At 47.5% G+C, this 25421-nt stretch overlaps 1 protein-coding gene across 8 annotated transcripts; it reads right to left on the bottom strand.

Annotated features, from left to right (window-relative positions):
- Positions 1-336: 336 nt before the first annotated feature.
- On the bottom strand, positions 337-24499 carry ST6GAL1 (ST6 beta-galactoside alpha-2,6-sialyltransferase 1). Of its 8 annotated transcripts, none has more exons than XM_042820469.1 (8): positions 18594-18879; positions 15788-15966; positions 12022-12151; positions 10404-11079; positions 7333-7430; positions 4352-4453; positions 3373-3547; positions 337-1813 (listed from the first exon to the last, which is right to left on the bottom strand). In XM_042820469.1, exons 4-8 carry the CDS (start codon positions 11026-11028, stop codon positions 1572-1574), a joined length of 1242 nt encoding a protein of 413 aa, XP_042676403.1. In that variant the 5' UTR covers positions 11029-11079; positions 12022-12151; positions 15788-15966; positions 18594-18879; the 3' UTR covers positions 337-1571. The 8 variants fall into 8 exon arrangements, with proteins under 8 accessions (XP_042676403.1, XP_042676402.1, XP_042676405.1 ...); XM_042820468.1 differs by having other exon boundaries at positions 18588-18879; XM_042820471.1 differs by lacking the exon at positions 18594-18879 and adding an exon at positions 16735-18482.
- Positions 24500-25421: the final 922 nt, after the last annotated feature.

Genomic DNA, 25421 nt, shown 5'->3' on the forward strand with positions numbered 1-25421 from the left:
GCTCACCACCCACAGAACAAAGTCAGCAGTAAAGTGCTGTGTGCAGGAGAAACTCCAAGATCTTTCCCTAACAGCTCAGTATAAGGAAAGAAACCAAATGCCTAATGAGACAGAAGTGCTCCTGGACAATAGCAATAGTAAGGGCCATACTTTAAAATCAAACAGAAAAGCCCCAACATGTCTCTATCAGTGACAGATCCAACAAAGAACACTCACCAAGGAGCAGATAAGGGCCCCTTGCTCACCAAAAGGAGCACGTTGCAGCTCCCACCTGCTCTGGCACAAGGCTCCACGAACAATATTTACACTGGTTTCACCAAGGTAAGAATGGGCCAGTGACTTCACAGGATTTATTCAATACAAGAGAAGAGGTTTTCTTTACAGATAACCATGGAATACATCAGTATGGAAAAGGAATAGGTGTTCTCATTGACACATAGATTGCAGAGCTGCTGCTTCCACCATGAGGCCACATGAGAGAGAAAAGGTGCCCTGCTCCCCTCTGCCTGAGTTCCAGCATGGGGAACAGAGCCCCCTCTCCTTCCTCACTGCTGATGAAGAATGGAGGCAATGTATCTGCTCGCCATGCATTCAGAAAGCACACAACAGCAATGAGAATGGCCCTGCTTAGCTTGTAGAGAGCTGCATCTCATCCATCCAGCTGCTATGTGGATTTTTTGTTACCGGAGACAAGACAGAAAACAATTTGCCAGTAATTACAGAGGTAGATTAGCAGAGAGTTAGAAAGAAGTACCAGCTTCCAGTGAGTTTTCCCATCTGTGCTTTTCAACACCACCACCAAAACATGTTCAAAATACAGCTTCTTTTGTACCAAACACGACACTGTACTGGAAAAGTAAATGGTCAATAAAACTTGATTAAAATTATTTTTAAAAAAACCAAAACAAAAAACCTCCATTAAAATGTCTAAAAATATCTTGCAGAAATTCCTGAATCATGAATTGCCTCCCTTCTCACATGCTAAAAATGCCACCCGGATGATTTGAAAGCCTTGTATTTTGAAAGGTCGTTGCCTTGCTTATTTTAATGGTAAAATCAAATATTGTGGACTAGGAGTTGAGCTAATCAGTACCCAGCTTTAACAGTGATTCCTTAAATCATTGCTACAAAGAGCTCTAGGGCGATGGGAACAAGTGTCAAAGAATGTCTCTTGTTTCTCAGCAGATCAGGCTTTCAGCTGTCAGAACCCCTCTGAAGCAAGCTGAACTTTATCAGCACTTGATTCAGCCTTGTGCAGTCTCTGCTTAGAAAGCATCTCCTGTGATTCCCACACAGCATCATCAGCTGAGCCAAAGGCTCCACCAGCTGCATGAGCCCAGCCCCATGAGGAAGACATTTATTGCAGAGGCTCACACAGACACTGTGGATGTACCACAACGCATTGCACTGCCTTCCAGTTTGGAGAAGCTATGCCAAAGAGTCCTAAGCGTCGCAAGGTGGAAGAGCTGTCAGAACACACCAGTGCTTAGACCTAACAAATGTGACAACCCTGATTTTCAAAGTGCTTCGACGGTCGAGGCAGAAGTCTAAATACAATAAAAACTGATTTGCTAGCAATGTACATTTCGGAAGCCGGGCAAAGTAACCTTCCCACGAGTATAGATGTCATCATCGGTGCCTTGGTTTAAATGCTTCACCAAGTTTTTCTCAAACAAGAGAGGGTGGTAAGCTCCCATGGTGCAGGCACGGTCGTGAAACTTCTGGTAGTAGTGGCAAATGTCCGTCTGCCGCTTAGAAGGGAGAAATTCATACACATCCACCTCATCGCAGAGCGCCATCATGATCACGATGCCTGTGCAGGGAGAGACCAACGTCAGCGCGGCCCTGGGAGCACATAAATCACTGCAGTGAGGGGAATGGCCAGGCAAGAAGCATCCCAGTCCAAAGGGAAAGGTTTCCTCCTTCCTAAGTTCAGTAGAAAGTGGGAGAAAACACACCAGGCTGGATGGGGCTGTTCGGTGCAGCTGAAACACAGCTGATGGATTTGACCACAGTGAGCTGTTTACAGTGACAGCCATGCTGTAATTACATGGCTGTATTCTTATGCAATTGTCTTGCACGTGTGATGATGTAATTGGTACAGTGCAAAGGCAAGGCTGGCAAAGAAAACGAGGTGTTTAACTGGCAGAAATCATAGAATGGCTTAGGCTGAAAGAGTCCTTAAAGTCCATTATGTTCCAGCCCTCTGCCGTGGGCTGGCTGCCCCCATGAGGTCAGGCTGCCCAGGACTCCTTCCAGCCTGGCCCTGAGCACCTTCAGGAATGGTGCACCCACACTTCTTTGGGCAGCAGTGCCAGGGCCTCACTGCCCTCTGAGTAAAGAATTTCTCCCTAATATCTAATCTAAATCTCCCTTTAGTTTAAAGCCCTTGTCCTGTCACTATCAGACCATGTAAAAAGTCAGCTTCTCTGCTGTTTATCCACTCCCTGTAACTACTAAAGGCTGCAGTGAGGTCTGCTCTGGAGCCTTCTCATCTCCAGACAAGCCCAGCTTCCTCAAACTATCTTCATAGGAGAGGTGCTCCAGTCCTCTGATCATCTTTGTGGCCTCCTCCAACAGCTCCACATCTTTTTACATAGATACAGAAGGTGCCTGGCAGAGATGGGAGTAGAGGCAACAGTGGAATACTGGCTGAAGTGCAACAGATTGATGTCCACATAGTGAACGAGACCACACTTCTGTTCTGTGACTTCAACATACATGTGAATCCTGAGGTCTGTTCCTTCTAATTGACATGGCCATGAGATTTACCTGCTGAAAACAAGGAAAAGCTTTGCAATGGTGGAACGTAAAGTGAGCCTCGTTGCTGGGAGCCTGGATTTAGCATGCTGACAAGAAATCAGCATAGTGAATCAAAGCGGTCAGTCAGACCACCTCCAACCCTGTGCTGTGATGAGGCCTTTAGCTGTATGTTTTTCTTTCCATATATATATTAGGTAACCACTCAGATTTAATCTATAGTAAATAAATAAGTCTATTGACTTATTTCCCTGATCAGATCTGAACCCACAGGAGCTGTATGTTCCTCTCTGCACCCCATGTGGTTGAACTGCTCTGGTTTTAGGAGCCAGAAATCCTCAAGAACATCTCGATGCTGCATTCTGCTCACCTATTCCCACATGGAACCAGGCCACGTTTTTAACTGCTGTTCCAGAGGGGTGCTGCTTATTTTAACACAACCAAAATGATACCTTTGAGACATGATGCTTGAATTCTGGCATAAGACAAGCACTGCAAAAGCAATTCTGATAAGCCTTCATACAACATAAATCCATAGCTGTCTTTGAAAATGACATTTTGAAGAACTCTTATAAGCTGAACATGAAGTTTAGAAGGCAGTTGTTATCTCACCTAACATTCCTGAAGACGGTGGGTTAGGCTGAATATGCTCTAAGGAATTCTCCTGCAGAATATCCCAGAGTTGCCACTGCATCTTTGGATTCAGGATATAGAAGGGCTGCTCTGGATGTCTAATGCGATACAACTTGTAGGCTTCAAAAAACTTGTAGTCTGGCTTTTGGTACCACTGCAAAACGGAAACAAGAGGTCAGATGGTTTTCTCTGCAGCATGCCCTTGCCTACAACCAATGGCAAACAGGAAGGCTATCAGTGAGTTAACCTGCTGCTGCCAAGGGGAAGAGGTCCTGTGGATCTACATGCTGCGTGCTGCTCAACCAAACCTGCCCTTCAAGTCTTTGAGGGGACTTGCCTTAATGAACAGAAGGGGAAAATCCATATCTCCTCCCTCTGGCAGAGAAGGACTATTTATAAATCAGCTGTCTTGTATCATTTCACTCTGCAACCCCCACAGCCAACGATATTGAGAAGTCTGTCTCAATGTTGCAGACCCCCTCGCCTCTCCACTCTGAGCACAAGGCAGCCCATGCTGCAGGAGAGCTCCCACAGCACCACCTCCTCAAGCAGGCTGGGCTCATTTGCATCGTAACATTTTACGTTCAGTAAAAACACTTGGAAGGACATGTTTCCAGAAAGCTGTTTTGATACCTTTTCCTATGCCACAAACACCCCATCCTGGTTCCACTGACTTTATACGGGCTGTGCATACATCCTTACACCACTTGGAGATGTGGGACTGGGCAAAACATTTGTACTTTTGTACTGCCAGAGGGACTGCAATGCCCACAAGTGAAAATCTAATACAGGGAGGTGACGTTAGCTTACATCTTCAGAGCTATCCAATCCCATCATAACGCATGAGGTAAACAAGAATAACCTCAAAATGAGTGGCTGTTCATATTAGGAAGATGCGAGCTAAAAGCTGCACTTCAAAGCATGCATCTGATCTTATTTACAGAAACCTCAGCCTTACCTCATGTATTTCTGCATGATACGGCGCTGGATCCCAGACAATCAAGATTCCAGTGTTATACAGAGCATCTTTCAGGAACTGCTGCTCCTCAACAGTGACCAGCTGGAACGACACAACAAACACAACACGTCGATACACACCATCACCATCAGCAGCGGTGGAGCAGCGAAGCCCACTGAGCACAGCTACAGCCACCCCTCTGCTGCTCCCAAAGCATGTCCCACAGCACACAGACAAGGACATGACTCCTGCAGCCACCCATACACTGCTGTCACAATCTCCAACAACCTGCATTAACACAGGTTTGCCCTGAAAAGCAAGCACAGGCCACTGAGACAGGGGCTGGTCTTTTGCCCTCTCTGCCCTCAGGCTTAACTTGCATCAGCAGTTCTTTACAAGCTGTGCTTGTTCACTGTCATAAAAATCAGCTCCCATTTTCCTCATGCTCGCAGAGGGCCTAATTAAGAGCTACTCCATTTACCCTGAAGTATCTAGGCTGCCTCCAGCAGCAAACTGATCGCCTCTGCTAACCAGTGCTCAGGGACACTGCGGCTGGCCCAGATGTCTATTACTCGAAAAGCAAAATGGGTTTCCTCACATCTGTTGCCAGCTCCAGAGGATTAGGCTTTCCCTCGAGCACAAGCACTGCGTGGCCTCATTTCCTTGCAGCAGTGGCAGTATCTAGGTCACCTGCTGACAGTGTGCCCCAAAGCTAGAGTGCAGTGCAGCTCCTGTAGGCCCAGGCAGCTGGCGTGGGCTGCCCCTCAGCTGGGTAAGGGTGGGATGCCACAGGGCAGAAACAGGGTGAGGAAAGCTGGCGTTTTGTTTTCATTTTCCTGTTTCCATTGAAAGGCTGGAAATCTTCCAGGCATTTTTTCCAGGGGGAAAAAAAAGAAAGAAAATAAAAGCTGATGTGAAACACGTGGAAGGAGGATTCAAGAGAAGCTGAGCAGCAGAGGAAGCAAAGGTGGGCCAAGCACAGCCACGTGAGCCAGCAGAGGCACACCAGCCTCCCAAGGGCTGCCCAGAGGCACCAATGCCCAGCTGTAAGAGCCCAGGGGGGCTCTGGCTCCGGGCAGCCCTATGCCCAGGCATACCTTTAGTGCCTATCAGTTCTGTCAATAGAGGGACTGATTCTTTCTAAGTACTTAAACACCACTTAAATTGCTACACAACTTATTTGTCTTGCTCAGTCTTTTGATTCTAATGAGCTGACTAATCCATTCATTTACTAGTTGAAGTTGTTCTTTAGCTAACTCATTGCTTAGCAAATATCTTGCTAGTGCTACCTACCCTCCTGGTACAATTACCCACAAGATTATAACGAGCTCCTGCTCTCCAGCTACTGCAGTTTCTGCCCTGTAATCCAAACATGCTCTCTTTCAGCCGTCACAACCTTATTTCACTCCATGGGTGTACTATCTCCTTTTTTCTCCCTGCAGACTCATTAACACCAATATCAGCAAATGCAGCAATGGCAGAGAACTCTCAGTCACAGCCAAGGAGAGCTGTAAACAAGAGCTAGGAGGAAGCCCTTGGTAATCTGCTCCCTGGTCAGCTCAGCTGAAAGGAATCGTGTCCTACATAATGACATTAGTATTCCCCCCACAGTGTCCTCAGCACTTATTTTTGTAAGATGTGAGAGCTTTCCCAGGGCAAATTGATGCTTTGCAGAAGACTACAGGAACACATGCCATTAAAAAAGCAGGACAAAGGGAACAGTCAAGGTCTGAGAAAATAGGCAAGGGAACATTAAAGAATTTCTCTATTTAGAACAACCCACCAAGCTTGTGGACCTACAAGCCCATCCTCAGCTCTGAGGATCCCAAACTTCTCCCCTGACACTAAGATCACCCCATTAATCTTTCCTTCTTAAATAGCTGCACAAGATACCCTACTGTACTGCAAAAATCTCCAACTTGTGAACAAACTAACAACTGGGTACTGTTCCCAAATCTAGCTGGTTGTGTTTGTTACAGAAAATACATCAGAACAACTATTAAGCAACTCAGGGCCTCTGGCCACCCATGCCAAAGGGACAGCAATGAACACAGCCTAGTTTGATAGATTAGATACAGGGCATCCCACCTCCTTCATTTGAGGAGTGGACTGAGGATGGATCAGTGGCAGGAGCCAAAACAAGAGCTGCCAAGGGGGACAGCAGCAGTGCTCACACTTAGCCCAAAACTAGAGGTCACACGGCGTTGTTGGTGCTATCCTACACTCATGCAGTCATGATGTTACCCTCCTCCCTGTGCAAATAACCCAGGTCACGTACATATTTTCACTGACAAACAACTTTGTATCACAGGAAGAGCAGCAATTGGCACTTTCTTCAGAGCAAGATTTCTCAAGTGATAACGCCTATCTGCCATCGTAAAGAGCACAAAAGGAAGAAGATAAAATACAGAAAGGTCAAACAGGGCAGAGGAAGGATGTGAGCTGCCAGATGTGGCTGCCAAAAAAAGACTGGCTGAACAAGGACAAACCGTCCCACATCTGAGTGCTAATTGAACACAGGGGAACTGAGAGGAGCAAGCTGCAGAGCAGAGCACAGCAGGACGCTAATGCTCCGAAGTGCATTTCTTGGGCACTTATCTTCAGCCATTTAACGAGCCTACTAATACATTATATGCAAAATCTGTGAGCAGAAAAGCAGCACAACATCCAGCACGTGGTAATTTTAATGCAGGAGCCTCAGAAGGTATCTGAGCAATGGGGAGAAGGTTTGCCCGTGTCCCTGTTAGGAGGAAGGCCATTCCCCACCATTCAGCTGGATTCACCCAGGCTGCATGTGGCTCTGGGCAGCCTGATCCAGTAGCTGGCAATCCTGCAAATAGCAGGGGGGTTGAAACTAGATGATCTTTGTGGACCTTTTCAACCCAGGCCGTTCTACGATGATTCTGTGATTCAGCTCCCAAGCAGAGGAGAGACATGGAGCTGTGCCACGCTTGGTCTGTTTGAACTTTCATCACACCTACCTGGGAATTAACAAGACGAATCGTTGTTTTTTGACCCACATCTTCTTGAAATCCTTTGACAGGAGCCCCATTAAAGCGCAAGACGGCATCATGGCTGTCTGAAAGCAGAACAGAGTGAAAGCAGTGAGCTGGCAGCTGGCTTTGGAGCTATGGAGACTTTCCATGTGACCACATGCACCAGCCCAGCAGGCATGGTGGGGACAGGCTGACGGTTGGACTCGACGACCTTGAAGGTCATTTCCAACCTTGATAATTCTATGGTTTTATAGTTTACACGCACAACTTGAGCCAGACACCAAGCATTATTACACCTCAAGTGTACACTTAAAAATGGTGTTGGATGAACTCATTGTGGCATCCTGTCTGACTCCCAGTGGTTGTGTTGCGCTCAGCATTTCCTCAATTTGGTTTTTCACTGGTAACTCACAGTCCTTGTTATCATCAAGAACTCATCAAGACAAGCACTGCCCATTAAGCAGGATCTCCCCATTCTGATCTACCACCCTTCTTCCTCATTTAATGTGATTACACAGACAAAATACCCCCAGCCCTTTAAAGAATAATTATTCAGCAGTCTCTTGTGCTCAACCAAGCCTCAAAGCAAAGGCTTCATTTTAAGATTTAGTTCCTTTTTTGGCACCTTCCCCCAAACAAACCACAATTTTTCTTCCATAGAAATATGTCAGACCAAAACTGGGGAAAACTGTACATGAACAGAGATGCACTCCTAAATCCCTCATTATTCACAGCACTCAGCTGAAGGAGCAGCAGTGAGACTGGGCTCCCAAGCAGCCAAAAGCATAGAGAATCATTAGCAGAGATGCCTGCTTGAGCTAACAGGTGCCAGTTTGTGATTCAGACACAAGGCCTGCTAACTGGGATGGCAGCAGGGTTAATGGCATTCGCCCAGGGCACATTACACAGTGACCTTTCCAGAATTCATCCAGTGTGATCTGGAACAGACTGATGCTTCAGCCCAGGGGACAGACTAGGAGGCTGCAGGCACAGACATTGCTCTGCACACTTGGCATGCTCTCCACTCTGCAGCAGCAGAGTCACAGCCCTTCCATTGCCTGGCTGCTTGCATCCCAGATCCAGCACTTGCATGCTGGATTACAATGTGCTGTGACAGCATCCTCAGCTCCTGAGCGGTCCCATCACAGGAGTCAGCAAAACACTGCTGGAAACAAGCCAGCAGGGTGACAGGAGAGCATCAAACAAGAGATCACTTCTGAGAAAGCTCCAGCCCAGAAAGGTGCTCAAAGTCAGGTCTGCCTTCCTCACACTCGACCCTACTTGGCCTCAAGAGTTCATCAGGAGGTTAAAACAATGACATCAAACAACTGTCAACAACAGTTTGTGTCAGGAGGCAGTGCTGCCCTGGTTAATGCTGCCACCACCCTTCTTATCACATCCTTCAGTGCACTTCAACACAGCTCATGCTGTTCATCCTCACCCAGCACCTGCTCCCTGCCCCGAGGGGCACCCACTAGGGACAGCCTCTGGGCACTTGCCAGCACAAACCCTCACCTCCCTACAGCAGCCTGCCACTGCAGCTGAAAGGTTTCCCTCAGTTGTTCCTGAATAATGTATTAAAGGGTTATCTGTCTACTTGTTTCAGAGGATGAGGGCTACTTCCAGCTTAGTACAGGCCAAAGGGACCTGATCCAGCTGATAACTTACAAACACACTGAAGTACTGAAGCCTGCAAGCAATTTCTACAGGAAAGAGCAATCATGCATACTCCTCCTGCAGCGAGTGAAGTGCAGTGTGAATCTTCACAGAGTCCCAAACAATAAGCAGTGAACAAAGTGGGACTGCAGCCACAGGAGAATTTTCTGCCAAGCATAAAACCCAGACCTGAAGGCTGGACAGACCCTGACGCTGCTTCCTTAAAGATACAAAGTGCTCTATAGTATCGACGCTCACTTCTTTACAATCCACACTACAAGACCAATGCTTCAGCATTTGTTACTCACTGTACTGACTTCAGATCAATATGGGCAGATAGGACTTTGCAAAGTATCACCAAACTCCATACAACAAATGGAGCCCTCTGAAGTCTGTCCTGTAGCCGTAGCACAGAACAGACCTCAACTGCTGGACACTCACAGTCAGCTGCCCTGCAGGCTCAGTGAGGCGGTGCCACTTTTGGATGATCACAAGCAAGAAATAGAGGAGACCTCTGAAGCCTGCCCAGGGCCACTGAGCCCTCTGCTCAGTGCTGGATCAACTAGAGCACATTGCTCAGGACTCTGTTCATTGGTTGTTTTTTTTTTCCCTTTTGTGCTTTAGTTGTGTTGGTTTTTTTGTTTTGTTTTTTTTGCTATTTTTGTTACTTCCTTCTCTGTATGAGTTTCTACTAATAAAAAAAGTTTCTGCCTGTTGAGTGTGCAATGAGCACATAAGCATTACTCAACCCATCCCACACCCTCTCAAGAAACAAACATTTGAGGTGCCAAACCTCTTCCTGGTATTCAGTATTAGTTCTAGTTTCTGGTGAGGTCAACACAACCATGAAAGTTGAAAGGACTCACTATGAAGGAACTACCTGCACAGAAGTCACATCCGCTCAACTCAGTCCAATCCTCTGCACTCCCCCTTGGGGCTTACCCATTTGACCAAATATTTTTACTTGCTGTTTTCCTGCTGAGGAAGTGTTATGGTGTTATACCATAATCAAATCTTTACAAGGTTCCAGAATTAAGACTGCAGCTGTTTTCTATCACAATCCTTTTCATTTCTGAGAAACTGCTGCTGCTATCAGCGGTTGCTCATGGGAGCAGGCATGCCCAAAGGCTAACACTCACAGGCACTGTCACCTACAGCATCATAAGGAAGCTTACGATGTGCAGCGTTCACACTGAGAGAGGAGAAGAGCATCTCATCCTTATTCCCACCTCCTCCTAGCCTGTACTGTTCACCATCAAAGAACTGCAAGGATAGATTCCAGCTTATTTTAAACACCTCTGTGGCTCCAGCAGAGTAAGAGCATGACACAGTGTCTCTTCTGTTCAGTGCAAGTTATAAAACGGTATTGCTTGCTTTTATCTTAATAGAAAAATACCAACCTATCTCTGGTCCCAAGTGAGATGATTTCAGAGAGCCTGCTGAGGACACAACAGCACAGCGGCCCAGGCGGCCCACTGTTTCATTGAGGCTTTTCTCTGGCAGGTAGTGCTGCCATTCTGAGGAATTAAAGGGCCCATCTGATCCCTGTATCATGGTCACGTTCACCCTGTCCCGCAGCTGGCACAGCAGCTTCTCTGGGCTGAGTTTAGCAGCATTCATCTTCCCATTGTAAGTCACGTTGTACTTGTTCATGGACAGGTAGTTCTTCCTGACCTTCTGCAGCCTGGGTATGAGGTTTCTGGATGAGCTGTCCTTATCCCATACCTTCACATGGTCTGCTGCTTTCCTGGACTTCTCCACTGCTCCAGAGGTGATGCCTTTTACTTTATTTTGGTTGTTGGGCAAAGCTTTAGGCATCTGACCCATTTCACCAGCAGCTTCGTGGAAGAGGCCCTGTGATTTAAGTAGGTTCCATTTTTCCAAAGTCCTGTGAACCTGTGTATCATCATTCCTGAAAGGAACATAGTAGCTTCCTCTTGTTTCTTTCCACAGGCAAACTGTCAGAGCTATCAGAATCACCACAAGAACACACATAAATTTTTTCAGCACATTGATGTGAACCATAGTGTACGTTGCATCCAAATGGGACAAAGAGCTCAGGGCAGCAAGTTGGTCCTGGGGAAGAGAACATCTCAGTCAAAGGTACACATCCACACATGCATATAAAAATCCCAGGCAGCAGTTGAGGCTGTGGGTGTGGAGTGGGAGAATGCAGCGGCAATTTGAACACCTCAACCCATTTAAAGACCTCATTTCAAAAGTTCACCACCTCAAATGTCAAACAAATAAGACTTGAAGTGGCTATTAACCATCACGTGCATGTAGCAGTGACCTGGGGCTGCTGTCACTGAAACATGTTTAACACAGCTAGAAGCACACCGGCAGGAATGTAGGCCTCTGTTTTGTTCTCCTTCACCTCCCATCCCAATCAGTCAATGTGCAAATCCCACCAGCAGCAATTCCAGAACTGAGCTGTCACTTCATTACAAGCCTGAACACTAACCAAGCACATAACGAGGCACATAACCATGCAGAAAAAAACTGAGTTCATGAGCACCAGCAGTTTCATCAGTTGACAGCTAGCTACTACACAGGGAACTTCAGCAAACCCTCATTGGGCTGAGCATGCTCCTGGTGGGAAACCAGCTGCTGGGAGACAATTAAGCCACGGCTGTGTTCACAAATGCTCTTTGATAAATGTTATTCAAGGCATGTTATCCTTACAGGTAGTAAGGCTAGATCCTGTGTACAGCACTGCCCATCTCCTTATGCAGCACGTTGTGTGAGCAGTCACCTCCACCTCCCCTCAGCTGTGCTATTAAAGGGAGCACTCCAACAGCAGATGGCTTTCAGATGGCTTTGCCTTCATGTCTTTTCTACAAAACCATATTCCCCAGTGAAACAGTTTTATACGAACCACCTCCAAGTGGTGAGACCTCAGGAGATGATTATCTGCCCTAGCATGGCTCATGCAGCAACTCCCTCCGCAGACAGCTTGCTCACAGCAAGCTATGCTGAGCTGTGACATATCAGAAGCCACCAATACCGACATCCTACCTGTTGGACAAAACAGTGGCTCTTCCACTCAAGTCATTTTTGACTTTTGGCAGATTTTTGTCCAGGATTTAAGGCAGGATATCTCCAAACACAACAGCTGCATGAGGCACTGAAGAGACTCAAGAAACACCTGCAATAAATAAATAAATAAATAAGAAGAAAAAATAAAACTATCATGGAAGAACCTCGTGGTTTCAAGATGAACGTGCATTTCCTCAGATAAGTGCAGCAGTCCCATAAAAGCTGTCATCCAGGCACAAAGTGTCAGCACATGAATAACACATCAGCTTTGTGTGTCCATTCTCTCAGTGAAGTAAAAACCCCAGTGCTGTTGGTTAATGCGTGCAATGAGCATTGCTAAGAGAAAAGGAGATGAAAAAACTTAACTTTTCCCAAGAAAACATCTTGCTAATTGCTCTTCAGCAATTCAGGTGCTCCTCCTCAAACACAACTGCAGACAACTGGCTTTTTTTGGAGCAAGAAAGAGTGAGTAGTATGAAAAATCACTTTACAACATATTACTTTATGCACAGGCCCTCACAAAATACTGTCTAGACAAATCTTTTGACCTCACAGCTTCATTCTAATCAAGGAAATACAGCAAGAGAAGGCGAGATTTCACAGGGTGATATGTTTCAAGAAGTAGCTTGCTTCTGCAGAACACCAAGTCAGGACAATGCCATGTAAGCTAAATTACAGATGTACAGTACATAGCATTAGATTCTATACATCCTAATGCTGACTACTCGTATTTTAACTCTACTAAGAAACTCTGAAAAACCCAGTGATTTCACACAGAGCAGCCCACAGCTGGTGGGCATCCTTCTACCCCCTCTGCGCGCAGTTCCGCTGCAGACAGCAGTGCTTTCAGAATCTATAAATAGAGAGAAACAGAAACCCCCAAATGAGCCATGCAGCACCAACCAGCTCAGAGCAAAGCTCCCAGGCTCCTTCCGCCTCCCTTCCAGCACACACTGGGCAGGCTCCTAGCCAGACCTCATTCACCTTGTGCTTCTTGACACAACAGTGAGGGGCTGATTTCCAGGAATCTTCAGATGCAGGCAATAGCAGAACGTCTCAGCACTGCCAGCTTGTGTTCCCCATAGTGAGGAGCACCCAGAGGAGCCTAAAAATTTACATTCTGCACTTCACACAATGCAATCCCCATCTTGATAACTGTGCGCACTGCAGCGGGAACAGTGATTTTGCTTTGACTTGTAAGTAAAGAGGCTGTTTGTTGTTCTGTTTTTTTTTTTTTTACCAAGGGGAAAGGCAGTTCTCAAGGATAGCACTCACAGGCTTAACCACCCAGGTGGGCAGAACCTCCCTGCTCTGGCATCCCGGAGGCTTTCATCCCTGCAGGGAGCTGCAGCCTGGCCTGGCCCAGAACCTCAGCTCAGGGTGCTGGTGCCTGCTGAGTGGTACAAAACAGCTGCCCCAGCCAGGTAGAGGAGGACAGCTGGCAATCTGCATTTCCATGACCCACAGCAGATTTACCCTAGAAACGCTTACCACAGCAGCTCCACTGTGTTAGACATAATAGCCTGGCAAGCTCTTATCTGTTTTCTACAGTGATCAGTAAAAAGCTTAGGGATCAGCCCACAAGGATGCCCCCCCACGCACACTCTGGCCATGCAACCCTGCAGACCACAGCTGGATTGCTTTGGTCACCTCCCAAGCCCATTCACTTACATCCTTTGGGGCCACATTCCAAGGCCCCAGCTCTGTACTGCCTGCAGTGACTTCAGGCCATGTTGCAAGTGGGGCTGACTCAAATCTGTTCCATGGTAATAAACCAAAACCACAGAGCTTTATGCCACCTCTGCTAACACAGCATCCTTGACTGTCGTGCTGCCCAGCTGCCTGGGACTGCTGGCTCTCTGTGGTTTTCCAGTTCTCCCTCTGGTCCCACCAGCCCTCAGGATACATGCCTTGCCATTCCTCTCCTCCTCAGATCAATTACTGCAGTAGAACTGCAGGTATCTAGGAGTGATATTAGCTTGTGGGAGCCCTGTGGTGTTGTGGAATCTGACATCTTGCTTCTTACGTGCCAGGCAATTCCTAAACCAGCACAGGAACTTTCTTACCCCATGACAGCTCAGGGTTTTCCCAAGGCTCTCACCAAACACTTGAAAACTCAAGCACACTGCCTCCCTTTCGATGGGCTTGCTAACTTCTTAAAACAAGAAAAGAGGAAAAAGGCAAACAGATCTGAAAAGTGATCCTCTTCTGCAAACAGAGGATGAGATGGAGGTGCAGAGCAGGACTCCTTCCACTCAAAATAAAGTGATACTCCCAAGGAAACTGAAAAGGGGAAAAAAATAAAAGGATTTGAGAAATTATCTAAAAATCCCATCTGTTCTTAAAATCTCCTGTTCCTGTCCTGGGGAAAGAGATTATCAAGACTATAAGTGTAAAGAAGCTGTGACTGAGTCATTTTATAACAGAAGAAACAGTGTTTTTCATAGACTCATCAGGTGAAAACTGATAATACATTAGAAGTGAACACACTGTTCCTCCAGAGCTGTTTCAGTTCTCTCTGACACTCTGTCCAACCCGGCCTGTTAATTCAGCTGCATATATTTCCGTTTTGTAATTAGATAAACAGAGTAGACTCGCTTACAGCAATTCCTTGCTTTCTCTCAAAACATCACTGCACTGTGAAAATAAAACAGCTGTTGAGCCATGCGCTGAAGTAAGCACTTCCAAAGTCAACACATGCAACAAAAGAGAGAAAAAAAGTGAAGAATGAGCAGAAGTGTTTTAAGTGAGAAACGTGGTTAAATTTCAGATGACACACGAAGAAGCCACACAGTCTGGAGGGAGTAGGCTGAGAATGCCATGCTTATCTCAGCAAGGCACATGCCTTGCTTGGTGGGCTGCTCACACAGTGCCTCCATGAGCACAGGGACAAGTTCTTGGCTGCTGGGAGCAGCACTGCTCCACCACAACACTGCTTCCTATACTGGTCACAGCTGCCTGCCTGATATTTCTCATTCACAGTAAGGGGCAGGGAAGGGACCTGTTATGGCCTCAGAGCCTGCGGGTAAAGCAGGGCTCTGACTCCACGTCCCCACTCAGATGCCATCTCCTGGTGGGAGATCACTTCCAGGGATGTCCTGGTGCTCATTCTGGGCTGGGAGAAGCTCTCGGAGCTCAGCATAAAACAGAAGTCAGCTCACGGTAGGCACATGCTCATGGGAGTGTGTTGTGAGCAGCGCTGCCATTGATGACTTTTCCAACAGTAAAGCCTCACTGCAGTAAGAGATGTGGAAAACACTGCTGGTAACAAACCTTTCCAACTTCTGAAATAGCACGTTTCATGATCAATTTCAAAAAAGAGAAAGGAAGTGGGTAATGCCACCCAACAACCACCGACTCTCAAGAGTGTAACTTTGGCCAAATCACAGAATTGTAGGGGTTGGAAGGGACCTCCAGAGATCATCGAGTCCAACCCCCATCTGGAATCTGGAACCCTCTGACATCACAAATTTATCAGTGAGGCTTCCATCATCAGCCAGCTTTACCATAACCTTTCCCACACCAAATATTCCTCTGAGCTAAGAAGACAAGGGTTTGAGCACTCATTTAGGACTATTTACTTTACATTATGCCTTCAAATTAAACACCACCACTTCCTCATTTTCTCTATTAATGTGTTCCTCTAGGGCATTCATCGTTCAAAATAAGGGCAGCACTTGTTTATTTTAAATTAGCAGCATGCAGCAAGCCAACACTTACTGCCTCTGCAAATATCCCCACTCACCGAGACACCCAACCAGCATTCCATGGCCCCAGGACAATAAACAGCTCTGTGCCAGGCACTGCTCAGCAGCCCCTCAGGGTAAGGCTTCCATGACGCCAGCCTCTTGCAGGTGGGTGTGATATCTCTCCATCTCTTCCAGGACCACGCAGTCACTCTTTACAACTTGCTCAAAGCAGAACCTAATTCAATTCAAACAAAGGGATTGGAAGGAGCGTGCAGAACTGCACATCTACTGTTTCTGGGCCCGGCCCAGCGGCGCTGCTCAGATTTGGTTCTGTGCTTCCCATGCAGAGCACCCCAGGGCAGTGCTCATCACCACAGCTCCCCCACGATGACAACCATCGCAGCCCACCAGAACATGTCATTTTCAGAGAATGAGCAAAAAGAAGTTATTGTACACAAATTTCTACTACTTCTCTGGCACAAAAAAAAATAAAAAAAGTCTAAATATTCCCTTTCAATGCAAGGAACCTGAGTATAGGAAAAGAAATATCCCCAGGAAGCTGTGAGCACTGAACACAAGCTATTGAGGAAACCTGCGTCCAGGTTAAGTGTCAGGGAGGAGCTGCTGTAACAGACACGCAGGAATCCAGATAGCAAAACACACCAAATGTTGTTCACTGTTGAAGCAGCAGCCAGGTTCTCAGAAGCCAAAATATTTGCAGTAGCAGATGTCAAACACACGTTGTGCCAAGGCAAGTCGGGGAGTCACGTCCTCACGCAGCAAACTCGTGGTCTATCTGCCTTTGGATGTGAACACCAGCAAGCACAGCTCTACCTTGGCTTTAACCCCACACTGACATTTCAAAGATAAAATGCAGGCTGATAACGTTAAAACGAACGGAAATATTCAGCATAAATCTAAGCATCTACGTATAACTTAAAGCCATTTTGAGAGCTTAAAACACTCCTCCCCCCTGCACCCAAAGTTTCACATGTATACTTACAAAACCAGAAAACATTACGGAAAGTTTCCTGATGAAGGCTTTGCTTGAAACCTCCTTGCTGTTTTTCTCAGCACCCCCATAAGCACAAGGGAAACCAAACACATTAGAGTGCTGCCCATCCAGAACTGATGGCTGAGAGCCCAGCAGCAGCCATGCCATGCACTGCACAGAAATCCACCCAGCAAACATTCCCCTCTGCCTCTTCTCCCTTCACAAATCATGGCAGCAGCCCAGTGAAGGATCACGGTGGTCATGGGGCGTGACACAAAGTGATCTGAAGTGCAACCAAGCAGTTAAGGAAGGTAGACGCAGTTGCTGGAGTGAAGAAAACACTATGCTTGGGAAGCTGAAGTTGAAGGGCAACAAAGACCACTGCAGTTTTTAGCCTCCCTCTTTCCTGGAGTGGAGCATGCAAAGCACCACAACAGCCATCCTCAGCACAAATGTGGTTTTTATCAAAGCCAGGTAGCGACTTGCAGGCGTGGAGGAAGAGCTTTAGACAGACCAATCCAACAGAAACATGGGCTGCTCCCTGAAGCAACAAAGGAGGCCCAGACATTCCTGCATCCCTCCACGCAGTGCTGGCTCAGCACTGGGTTCAGCACAGTGTTGTTGCAGACTGACAGCTCTCATGTGACCCAGAACTCCCAGAGACAGGGAAGGCATCCACCCACCCCCAGGAGAGCCAGAAGGAGGGATGGGGCACCGAGGGGAGCTTTAGCCAACGCCTGACTCCTTCACAGCCAGATGAGAATGCAGCTCCCAGGAGCGGGCTGCACAAACACACAGCACTCTCCCCTCCCCTTGGTGCCACCTGGCCATGAAGTAGCCAGACTTCTTCTTTCTGCACAGAAACTCCCCCAGATAAAGAAGTCAGGCATCTTTTGTGCCCAGGACGTTCAGTGCTACCAGTTACGACACTCACTTCGCTCCTGATCCCCACCTTTCTGAGCAAACTGCCAACAGAGCACCTCTCCAGCTATCAACAGCTGGAGGAACAGCTGCTGTTGGCCTGAGGTGAGTACACACACAACAGCATTAATATACAGTTTGTGCCCCGAGAGGAACCCATGTTTATCTCTACAGCAATTTCTACTTCAGTAACATCACAGATCAGCTCTATTTAAATACAGCGTTAGCCTCTTGCTCTATCACTGGTTTTGTCCTTAGGTCAGCCATCCCACTGCACTGCCAGGACTGACTGCATCTTCTTCATTGAGTGAATCCTAAAAGGAAGCAAGCACTCAAAAACACACGTCACATGGGGAGCAGCTGATCCTTGCACTCCTGTTGGCATCCTATGCCATGAACTGCAGTCAGCCAAGTCGCTGGAGCACTGCAGGACATGAGGCCATCCTGGAGAGCTTTTCCTTGCCTTCCAATCATCTTGAACCTGTTTGATTTGAAACTGCTTCCCAGCAAGTGTGGGAGTGATCTGCAGGGCAGCTTCAGGAATGTGTTCCTGATCCAGAGGACTGCACTGCAGCAGGAGGCTCTGCTCTCAGCATTAACTAAATCCATGGTGCATCACTCTCATCCAGGAACCCAAGCCTCAGAAACCACAGTTACTTAAAGTTGCATGCCCATGACACAAACAGAGAAGGCCAAAGCACTTCACTGAAGCTTCCTCCATCTCTAAGAAAGGAGGCTGAAACTCAGCATCAAACAGTCAACATTCACACGAACCAGACTTTCACAAATCACAGAGAATGCTGCAAAGCTCTCCTCTCAGACTGGGCAGCAAACCACAGATCAACAAAATGCCTTAATGGCTTGCACAGATAAGTAAACATGCTAAAATCAACTCACAAGCAGACATCTATGCTTATCTGCAGATCAGAAACCCGGATTACCTTCACCTGCAAGCAAAATCCAAACGAGCTCTTGCACGACAGGCTACCACAGCTGCTACAGCTCACAGGAAGTCTGCAGGGTCTGGCTGCTTTCAGGCAAGAGCTGCTGTTTTCATACTGCTGTCATCTCGCACCCAGCAACTTCCCACACGGTGCTCGAGCCTGCAAAGCACATCTCATGTCACCTCCAGCCTCCGTCCAACCAATCTGAAGCAAGGCAGATTCTCCCTGTCGCTTAACATTTAAGCTCAGCTCAAAAGTGGAAAGCACTGGGCTTAAAGTTCACCAGACTTCAAACAAGGCTGACTTTGATCTAGCTCAGGCCAAGCTTTAGGTTAAAGTTACTCATTTATTTTATTTAAACAAACCTGCCTCCTTTTACTCGATTTTAAGGGGAAGCCCCTATCCCCATTTCCCAGCTGAGGACAGGCAGCCAGGAAAAGGCAGGAGTTCAGGCCAACAGCTAGAGAGCAAAACACAGCCACCCGTACCTGTGCTGCCTTCCAGGCTAAGGGGCTCTGAGTGGGCCTCAGGAAGCAGCCCAAGTGCTCACTTTCTCTCTAGCCAAGGCAGCCCCTCCAGCAGTGACTGTGTGGGAAATAAAAAAAAATCCCAATTATCTGGGAATGCTAGCATAGTCAGCTGAACCTAGCTGACCCTTCGTCTCCATGAATCCAAGTCCTCCTGAGGAAGGAATCCTCCCCAGCAGTGTACCCCTGCTCCTTCCCACAACTTTCCCCATTCCAGCTTGTCATAATGGTATCCATGGTTCCACCACACCATGCCTGAGCTTGCCAGGAGATCTGAAGGCACACAGCAGTGGCCATCATGCGGTCCGCCTGGCAAATCTCTGGCACAGGACTGATTTCCAACACAGGCAAGAGAACCAAAAGTCAACTCCAAACACAGTCTGCTGTATTTGGGTATGAGCACAAGCAAGACAAGCATACAGGTGCACAGCTGCCTCCTCTGCCACATCATTTACCTGAGTTCCTCACTTCTCTATCATCCCATTCTTCTGCAAGTACACAGCCTTTCTTCCCACCATTGGCCAATCACACCATAAGACCCTCACTGTCTCCTCTCTTTTAGGGGAAGCTGCATCATTGCAACACGAGAGCTAACAAAAGCTAGTAAAAAGCCAGAGTCCTCTACAACTATTTTGAGATTACTCATTCGCATTTCAGTGTTTTTCCCCTCCTCCAAGATTCAGGTCAATTCAGCTAAGTTTCTGCTGCTCCCACTGAAATGCGTGTATATCTCTATATAGGATATATTACAAACACGTATGCTTACATACTTATGTTCATATATCCCCACTGATCACTGAAAAGAACGCATTCAGGATAAAAAAGAAATTGATGCAACTGGGATAAAGGCTTTTTAGAAAGCTGACCAACATGCATAGAGACCACAATGGTATGTCATCAAGGGAAATGACTACAAGTCATCTTCTCCAACTTCTTTTTCCTCTTTCTGAAGTGTTAAATATAGAAATAGCCAGTTAAACAAAATCATTAGTGTAGTGAATATCCTCTGAAGCCTGAACAATGATTTTCAATTTCTTCCCAAAGTACAGCAGTAATATTATCAGCTTGTCCCAGTTCTTCAGTTCTTTTCACCTTGAACCACGTATGAAGTCTCAACTTAGACTGCGCCTCCATAAAGCTTTATCTATAGTCCTTCTCGAATATGACAAAGCACCAGTGCTGCCAAAACAAGGAAACTTGAAGTTAACCCCCCCATTCCCTTTCCAATGGGCTCTAAAAGCTCCCCAAACACTGGAGTTCATGCACACCAGTACAAGCAAAGCACAACACCTTCCTCAGCTGCTCCAAAACCTCATGTTGTTCAGAGCTCAGCACGGAGATCACATAGTGCTCGACATATACAGCCTGCAAAGCAACCCCAGTCAGACCAAGCTGGCCTTCTTCAGACCACAGTCACTTCCAGGTTTACTCACCTGCTCCTGGCCAGCTCACTCACAGAGAAGACACGAGTTCCTTTCGAGATCTCTGCAGGGCACAGCCAGAAGATCTGGCAGCTCAGAGGCGTGTGAGAGAAGGAAGCTGGAAGGAAGTTTCCCATGTGCTTACCTTGAGGCAGTGGGTCCCTACACCCTTTGAGTCAGTCAGGGCTCTGCCGCCGCCCAGAGATGAAAGCACTGCATTCAGCACTATCTGATCAAACAAGTGCTCCAGCAGCTAGCGCAGAGGCACCAGTGGTTAGTGCTTAATGAAACCACTTTTCTGACTGCAGTTGTTCTTAAATGAGCTATTTTTAAGGGGTTGGGGATGCACAACACCCTCCAGAGCTGCTCCTGTGTCAGTGCAGTGCTGCCAAAGCAGCCCCCACCATACAGCTGCTTCTGCCAGCTTCAAGTGCGACCTGGTGGAACCAGGCACCTTCCTAACATGCCTGCATCTCCAGCACTCTCCTTCCTGGGACATCCTTCTCAAGCCCCTTCACTCTCCTTCCAGCACTGGCTTCATACGAGGGAATGCTTAAGTTCCTGGAGCTCTTAGTCAGGCTGATGTGGTGGGCAGTTACTCTCCTGCCTCAGTGAGACCCTTACATCCATCTCCTCCTCCTTCCCTCCATGAACATCCCCTTTTGGAAGTCCTTTTCTCATCTGCTTTCTTTTGGGCAGCTTCCCTCCCATCTCTCCCAGACCCGAGGCATGCAGTGCCTGTTCTGGATTCCTGCTCACCAAGATGCTGTGCATTTCAGAGCTGACGTACAAGTCCCATAGGATGCTTCAAGTCAGAAGTAATGCCTCAGGTGGTCACTTTTATCCCCAGGAGCTGGCAAGTAGCTATAGCAACTGCATCTAGAAACCTGAAAAGGCGGCAAGCAAGCCACCTGCTATGCAGTGACCGGAGCAGAGTACCGCTGTAACCCACACCAAGGGCACTGCCATATTACATCTATAAATATAATAAACATATGTGCATATACATAAAACCAAGTATAAGCACATATTTACACATAAGCACGTACACAAGCATTCCTTTAAACCCTGATGTTGCATAGCATTAAATAACACCACCATGACTTCAAAATAACATACGCAGAAGTGAATAAGCCCAGGACTTTTGCACAGACCTCATGAATGCGAGACAGCAAAAGCCTTAATCAGGCAGAAGCAGGTTGGTACCAGGAGACCTTTAGATGCATGCACAAATGGTCAGCTCCAGGATGCTCAAAAACTCATAGAATCAGTGGAGCCATCCTGAAGCAAAATGGCCCAGATGGGCTGGCAGAATCAAGCACGCAGAATTAATTGCTTCGTTATCTTATGCAACACTTAATTACTCTATTATCTTACACGTACTTAACTACTCCGTTATCTTATGCAATACTGTTATGCATGCATCACCCTTTAGAGGGAACAGTATTTCAGCACAGGGTCCAAGCTATTGCTCACTGTGCTCAGCTGGTCCAGACACCCACCCTGCAGAACCATGCTGAAGCAAATGCAGGATGCTGAGCCTTGGATCATCCTCATGTGTTGCAGTGCTCCTTCTGGCCCCAGGTAGTGCAGGGCATCGCTCCAGCAGCAGGCAGTGCTCTGCTTTGCCCCTCCCCGGCTGCTGCAGGGAGCCATGGGGTGGGGTGAGCTTTTGCTCATGCTTCCCTATTTCACATGAGCCAAAAGTAGGAAAGAGAAACTGCCCTTTGCCATTTCGGATACTGACAGGCCAAACAACTGCTGACAAGGGTCTTGTGCAGACCAAATGCACCCCTGATTTTCAAATGCTTAACTCCCCCAGCAGCCTTTGCAAATTATAAGCCAGGCCTAACCAAGCTGCCTCATCCAGAACCATGTTTAGTAAAAGGGGATTGGGTTTGGCTGTCCAACAGAAGGACTTCTCAGCATTTCTAAAGGAGATGAAGACTTTGTCCTGGCACAAACAGAAGGAAAGTCCCCAGTGCATTCAACCGGTTCAGAGAATGAATACCTCTGCATTAAAAGCAAAAGCTGTGCTTTAGAGGTCAGCCTGGCCTTAGATTTCTGGTATCCTAAAGACTGGCATCCAACCAAGGCCAGAATAACACTCACTGTTGCAAACTTATGCTTCACAGGAGCAGGCAGAGCTGCTCTGTGCTGTCAGAGCTCCCCAGGGAGGCCCAGTCCCACTCCCACCCACTGCAGCCCTGCCAGATCCTGCCAGCTCACCAGCGAGCCCAAGGCCATGCCCCAAGACAATTCTTTGTGCCATCAGCTGAGGATTCTCACAGAAGAGCACAGAAACAAACCCAAACCAAACCAAAACCATCGTTTCCAAAACCAGTGTTTTAGACAGGAAACGTTCTGTGGCTGGCCTGCTTTATTTGCTCCCCTTATCCACACCAGAAGCCCTCTCCAGCTCCGTTTCCTTCTTGCCCCATGAATACAACAGCTGCCAAAGATGCCCAAGGCAGCATGCCGTGCCCTTCCTCTTTCCCCTCACCTATCTCCAGCACTGCATCCCCAGAGCCCTAGCACACCAGCCGTGGCAGCAGCATAGTGCTGCCTGCCCCATGCACAGCCACCCCACAGCCCCTGGCAGGCTGAGCAGCTCCAGCACTGCAGCTCTTCGGTTTGCAATGCTAAAGGTAACACAACACTGAGAGGCACAAGCGTTCCTGGCCAGAAGGAAAGAAAGAGGGGGTGCATTTTCCATGTTAAAAATGCAGGTTTTACACAGAGGAGGGAAGATTAGCATGTTTCCAGTGACAGAGGAAGCAGGGAGGGGGCAGAGCCCCTCTCATCTGGCATTCCTGATACCAGGAAATTAAGGATTGAAAAAAGCAGCTGGACAATGAAATCCTCTCAAACTCTCTTCACGCATGAGAACAGGCACAAATCCAACACCCATAGCTACAGCCACCTCTGAAAATTCCCTTACCAAGTTCGCTTTCCTTTGTTTTCCCTTTGTACAGGAGAATGTGGTGTTAAATAAAGAGCCCAACCAAACATTCCCCCCAGGGCTCCTGGCACCAGAACCTTCCTGGCCAGGATACCCAAAGCCTTGCTGTGTGCAACCAGAAAGCTAAATGGTGCACACTAACTGTATGCCAAAGGGTAGCCCATTCACACAATTATGGGACTAATGAGGCCCCACATTAAAGCACAGAGCTCTAGGAATATTCTCCATGCGGTACAGACCTTTTGGACTAGCTAATCATTCAGGGAAACAGTTAATGAATGCTTGCAGAGGTGTGATAAGGGTAGGCTGTCAGCGAGAAAGAGAGACGGAAAGGGGAAAAGTGTAGGGGTAGCAGCAGTGAAAGCACAGAGATGCCCAGGCACAGCCAGATGAGGTTAGCTATGAACCCAGCCAGGTAAAATTCTCTGATCCAGCAACACAGGCAGCATCCCCAAGGATTTGTGGGGAAAATCCTACCAGAATGAGCCCCTGCACGCACACAGGAGTTTCGTGCAAGTCAGAATAACCAACTGGATCTCGGACATTTATCTCTGAGGGTTAGCTAGTACATATTAATATCCACAAAAGCTCCCACAAGAGGCAGAGTCAGTGTTTTCTTTTGCTTTACAAGAAGTATAGGATAGCTGCAACAGGAAGAGTAGAGAGCCCTCCCAGTTCTCCTCACCTCCCTCCCAACTCCACATGCAACGTGAGGCAGTCACAGTGCAAACAGGGGCTTCAAATACACGTGACCTTACTGCACTGACAGCAGCCATGCTCTCACTGCCAGGCCTGTGCAAGCAAGAATGGGTGTAGAGAAGGGAGGGGACTTGACCATCACCTTCATTTCCAGGATGCTTCGCTGTCCTCAGCAGCTCCTGTCAAACTCTTCCAGTCACAAGGGGGTGGCCAGGTGATGTCCAGATGAGCCACTGCCACATCTGTGCCATGCAAGCAGCTCTTCATGCCCTCATCTCACTTCTAATCGAGCTTGCTGGCCTAGGAAAGAAATTAAGGAGACCAGGTGAGACAGTCACATCAGCCAGACAGGCTAATCAGAAAATACAGAGTGGTGAAAGCAGTGACTGAGCTGCCAGCACCTTTAAACATGAGTTGTGCTCAAGTAAAACTGCACACACAGTCCAAACAGCAATCAGTGAAAATTTCCTGAGGACCAAATCTGCTGGTCATGAGCTGTGGGCTGCAGAACAGCCAGAAGTCCAACACCAGGACATGAGGTCAGAGCTCCTAACACAAACATGTGGGCTGATGAAACCCCCATTGGGCTGAACTGTGGGCTCCTAAGGAAGTTTCAGAACCACAGCCCCTATAAAGCCCCATGCACATGAGGGCTCTCTGCCTCCTGGACTGCCCATAGACACGGTATAGTGGAGCAGCAGTGCACAGCACATATCCCATGGGCCTGGCCAGAAGCACAGCATGGCCTTTACAGAGTTCATTTTTTTTAACCTCTCCCCTACATCTAGCAGAAACGTGGTGCCACAACAACACGTGTCCCAAAATCCTCTTAAATAAGACACTAATCACAAGACTATTTAGCAAGTCAGTGCACACAATCCTCCCGAAAAACACAGCCTCCCATAATTACGCTGCCCCAGGCAAGTTCCCAGTGTGTGCACATGGCCTGGCATGGTCTGATCCACACAGCCAGCAGCCCAGCTTCCAGCAGGGAGCCCAAGTGCTCACGGGGCTCACAAGTTATATTCTCCAAATGTGCATACAGCTATCTACAGCACCAACACCAGCACAGCCAGGAATACCTGTGGTTGCTGGATGGGAAGTTACCCTTGTGCCAAGGGATATGGCCAGTGGGTGATACTGGTGGTAGGCAGACAGTTGGACCAGATGATCTTGGAAGTCTTTTTCAACCTTAGCGATTTGTTATTAATTCTTTTACTCT

This window comes from Centrocercus urophasianus, unplaced genomic scaffold (assembly GCF_019232065.1).
Source record: "Centrocercus urophasianus isolate 14NV4802_14NV808 unplaced genomic scaffold, USGS_Curo_1.0 seq_19, whole genome shotgun sequence".
Classification (NCBI taxonomy): domain Eukaryota; kingdom Metazoa; phylum Chordata; class Aves; order Galliformes; family Phasianidae; genus Centrocercus; species Centrocercus urophasianus.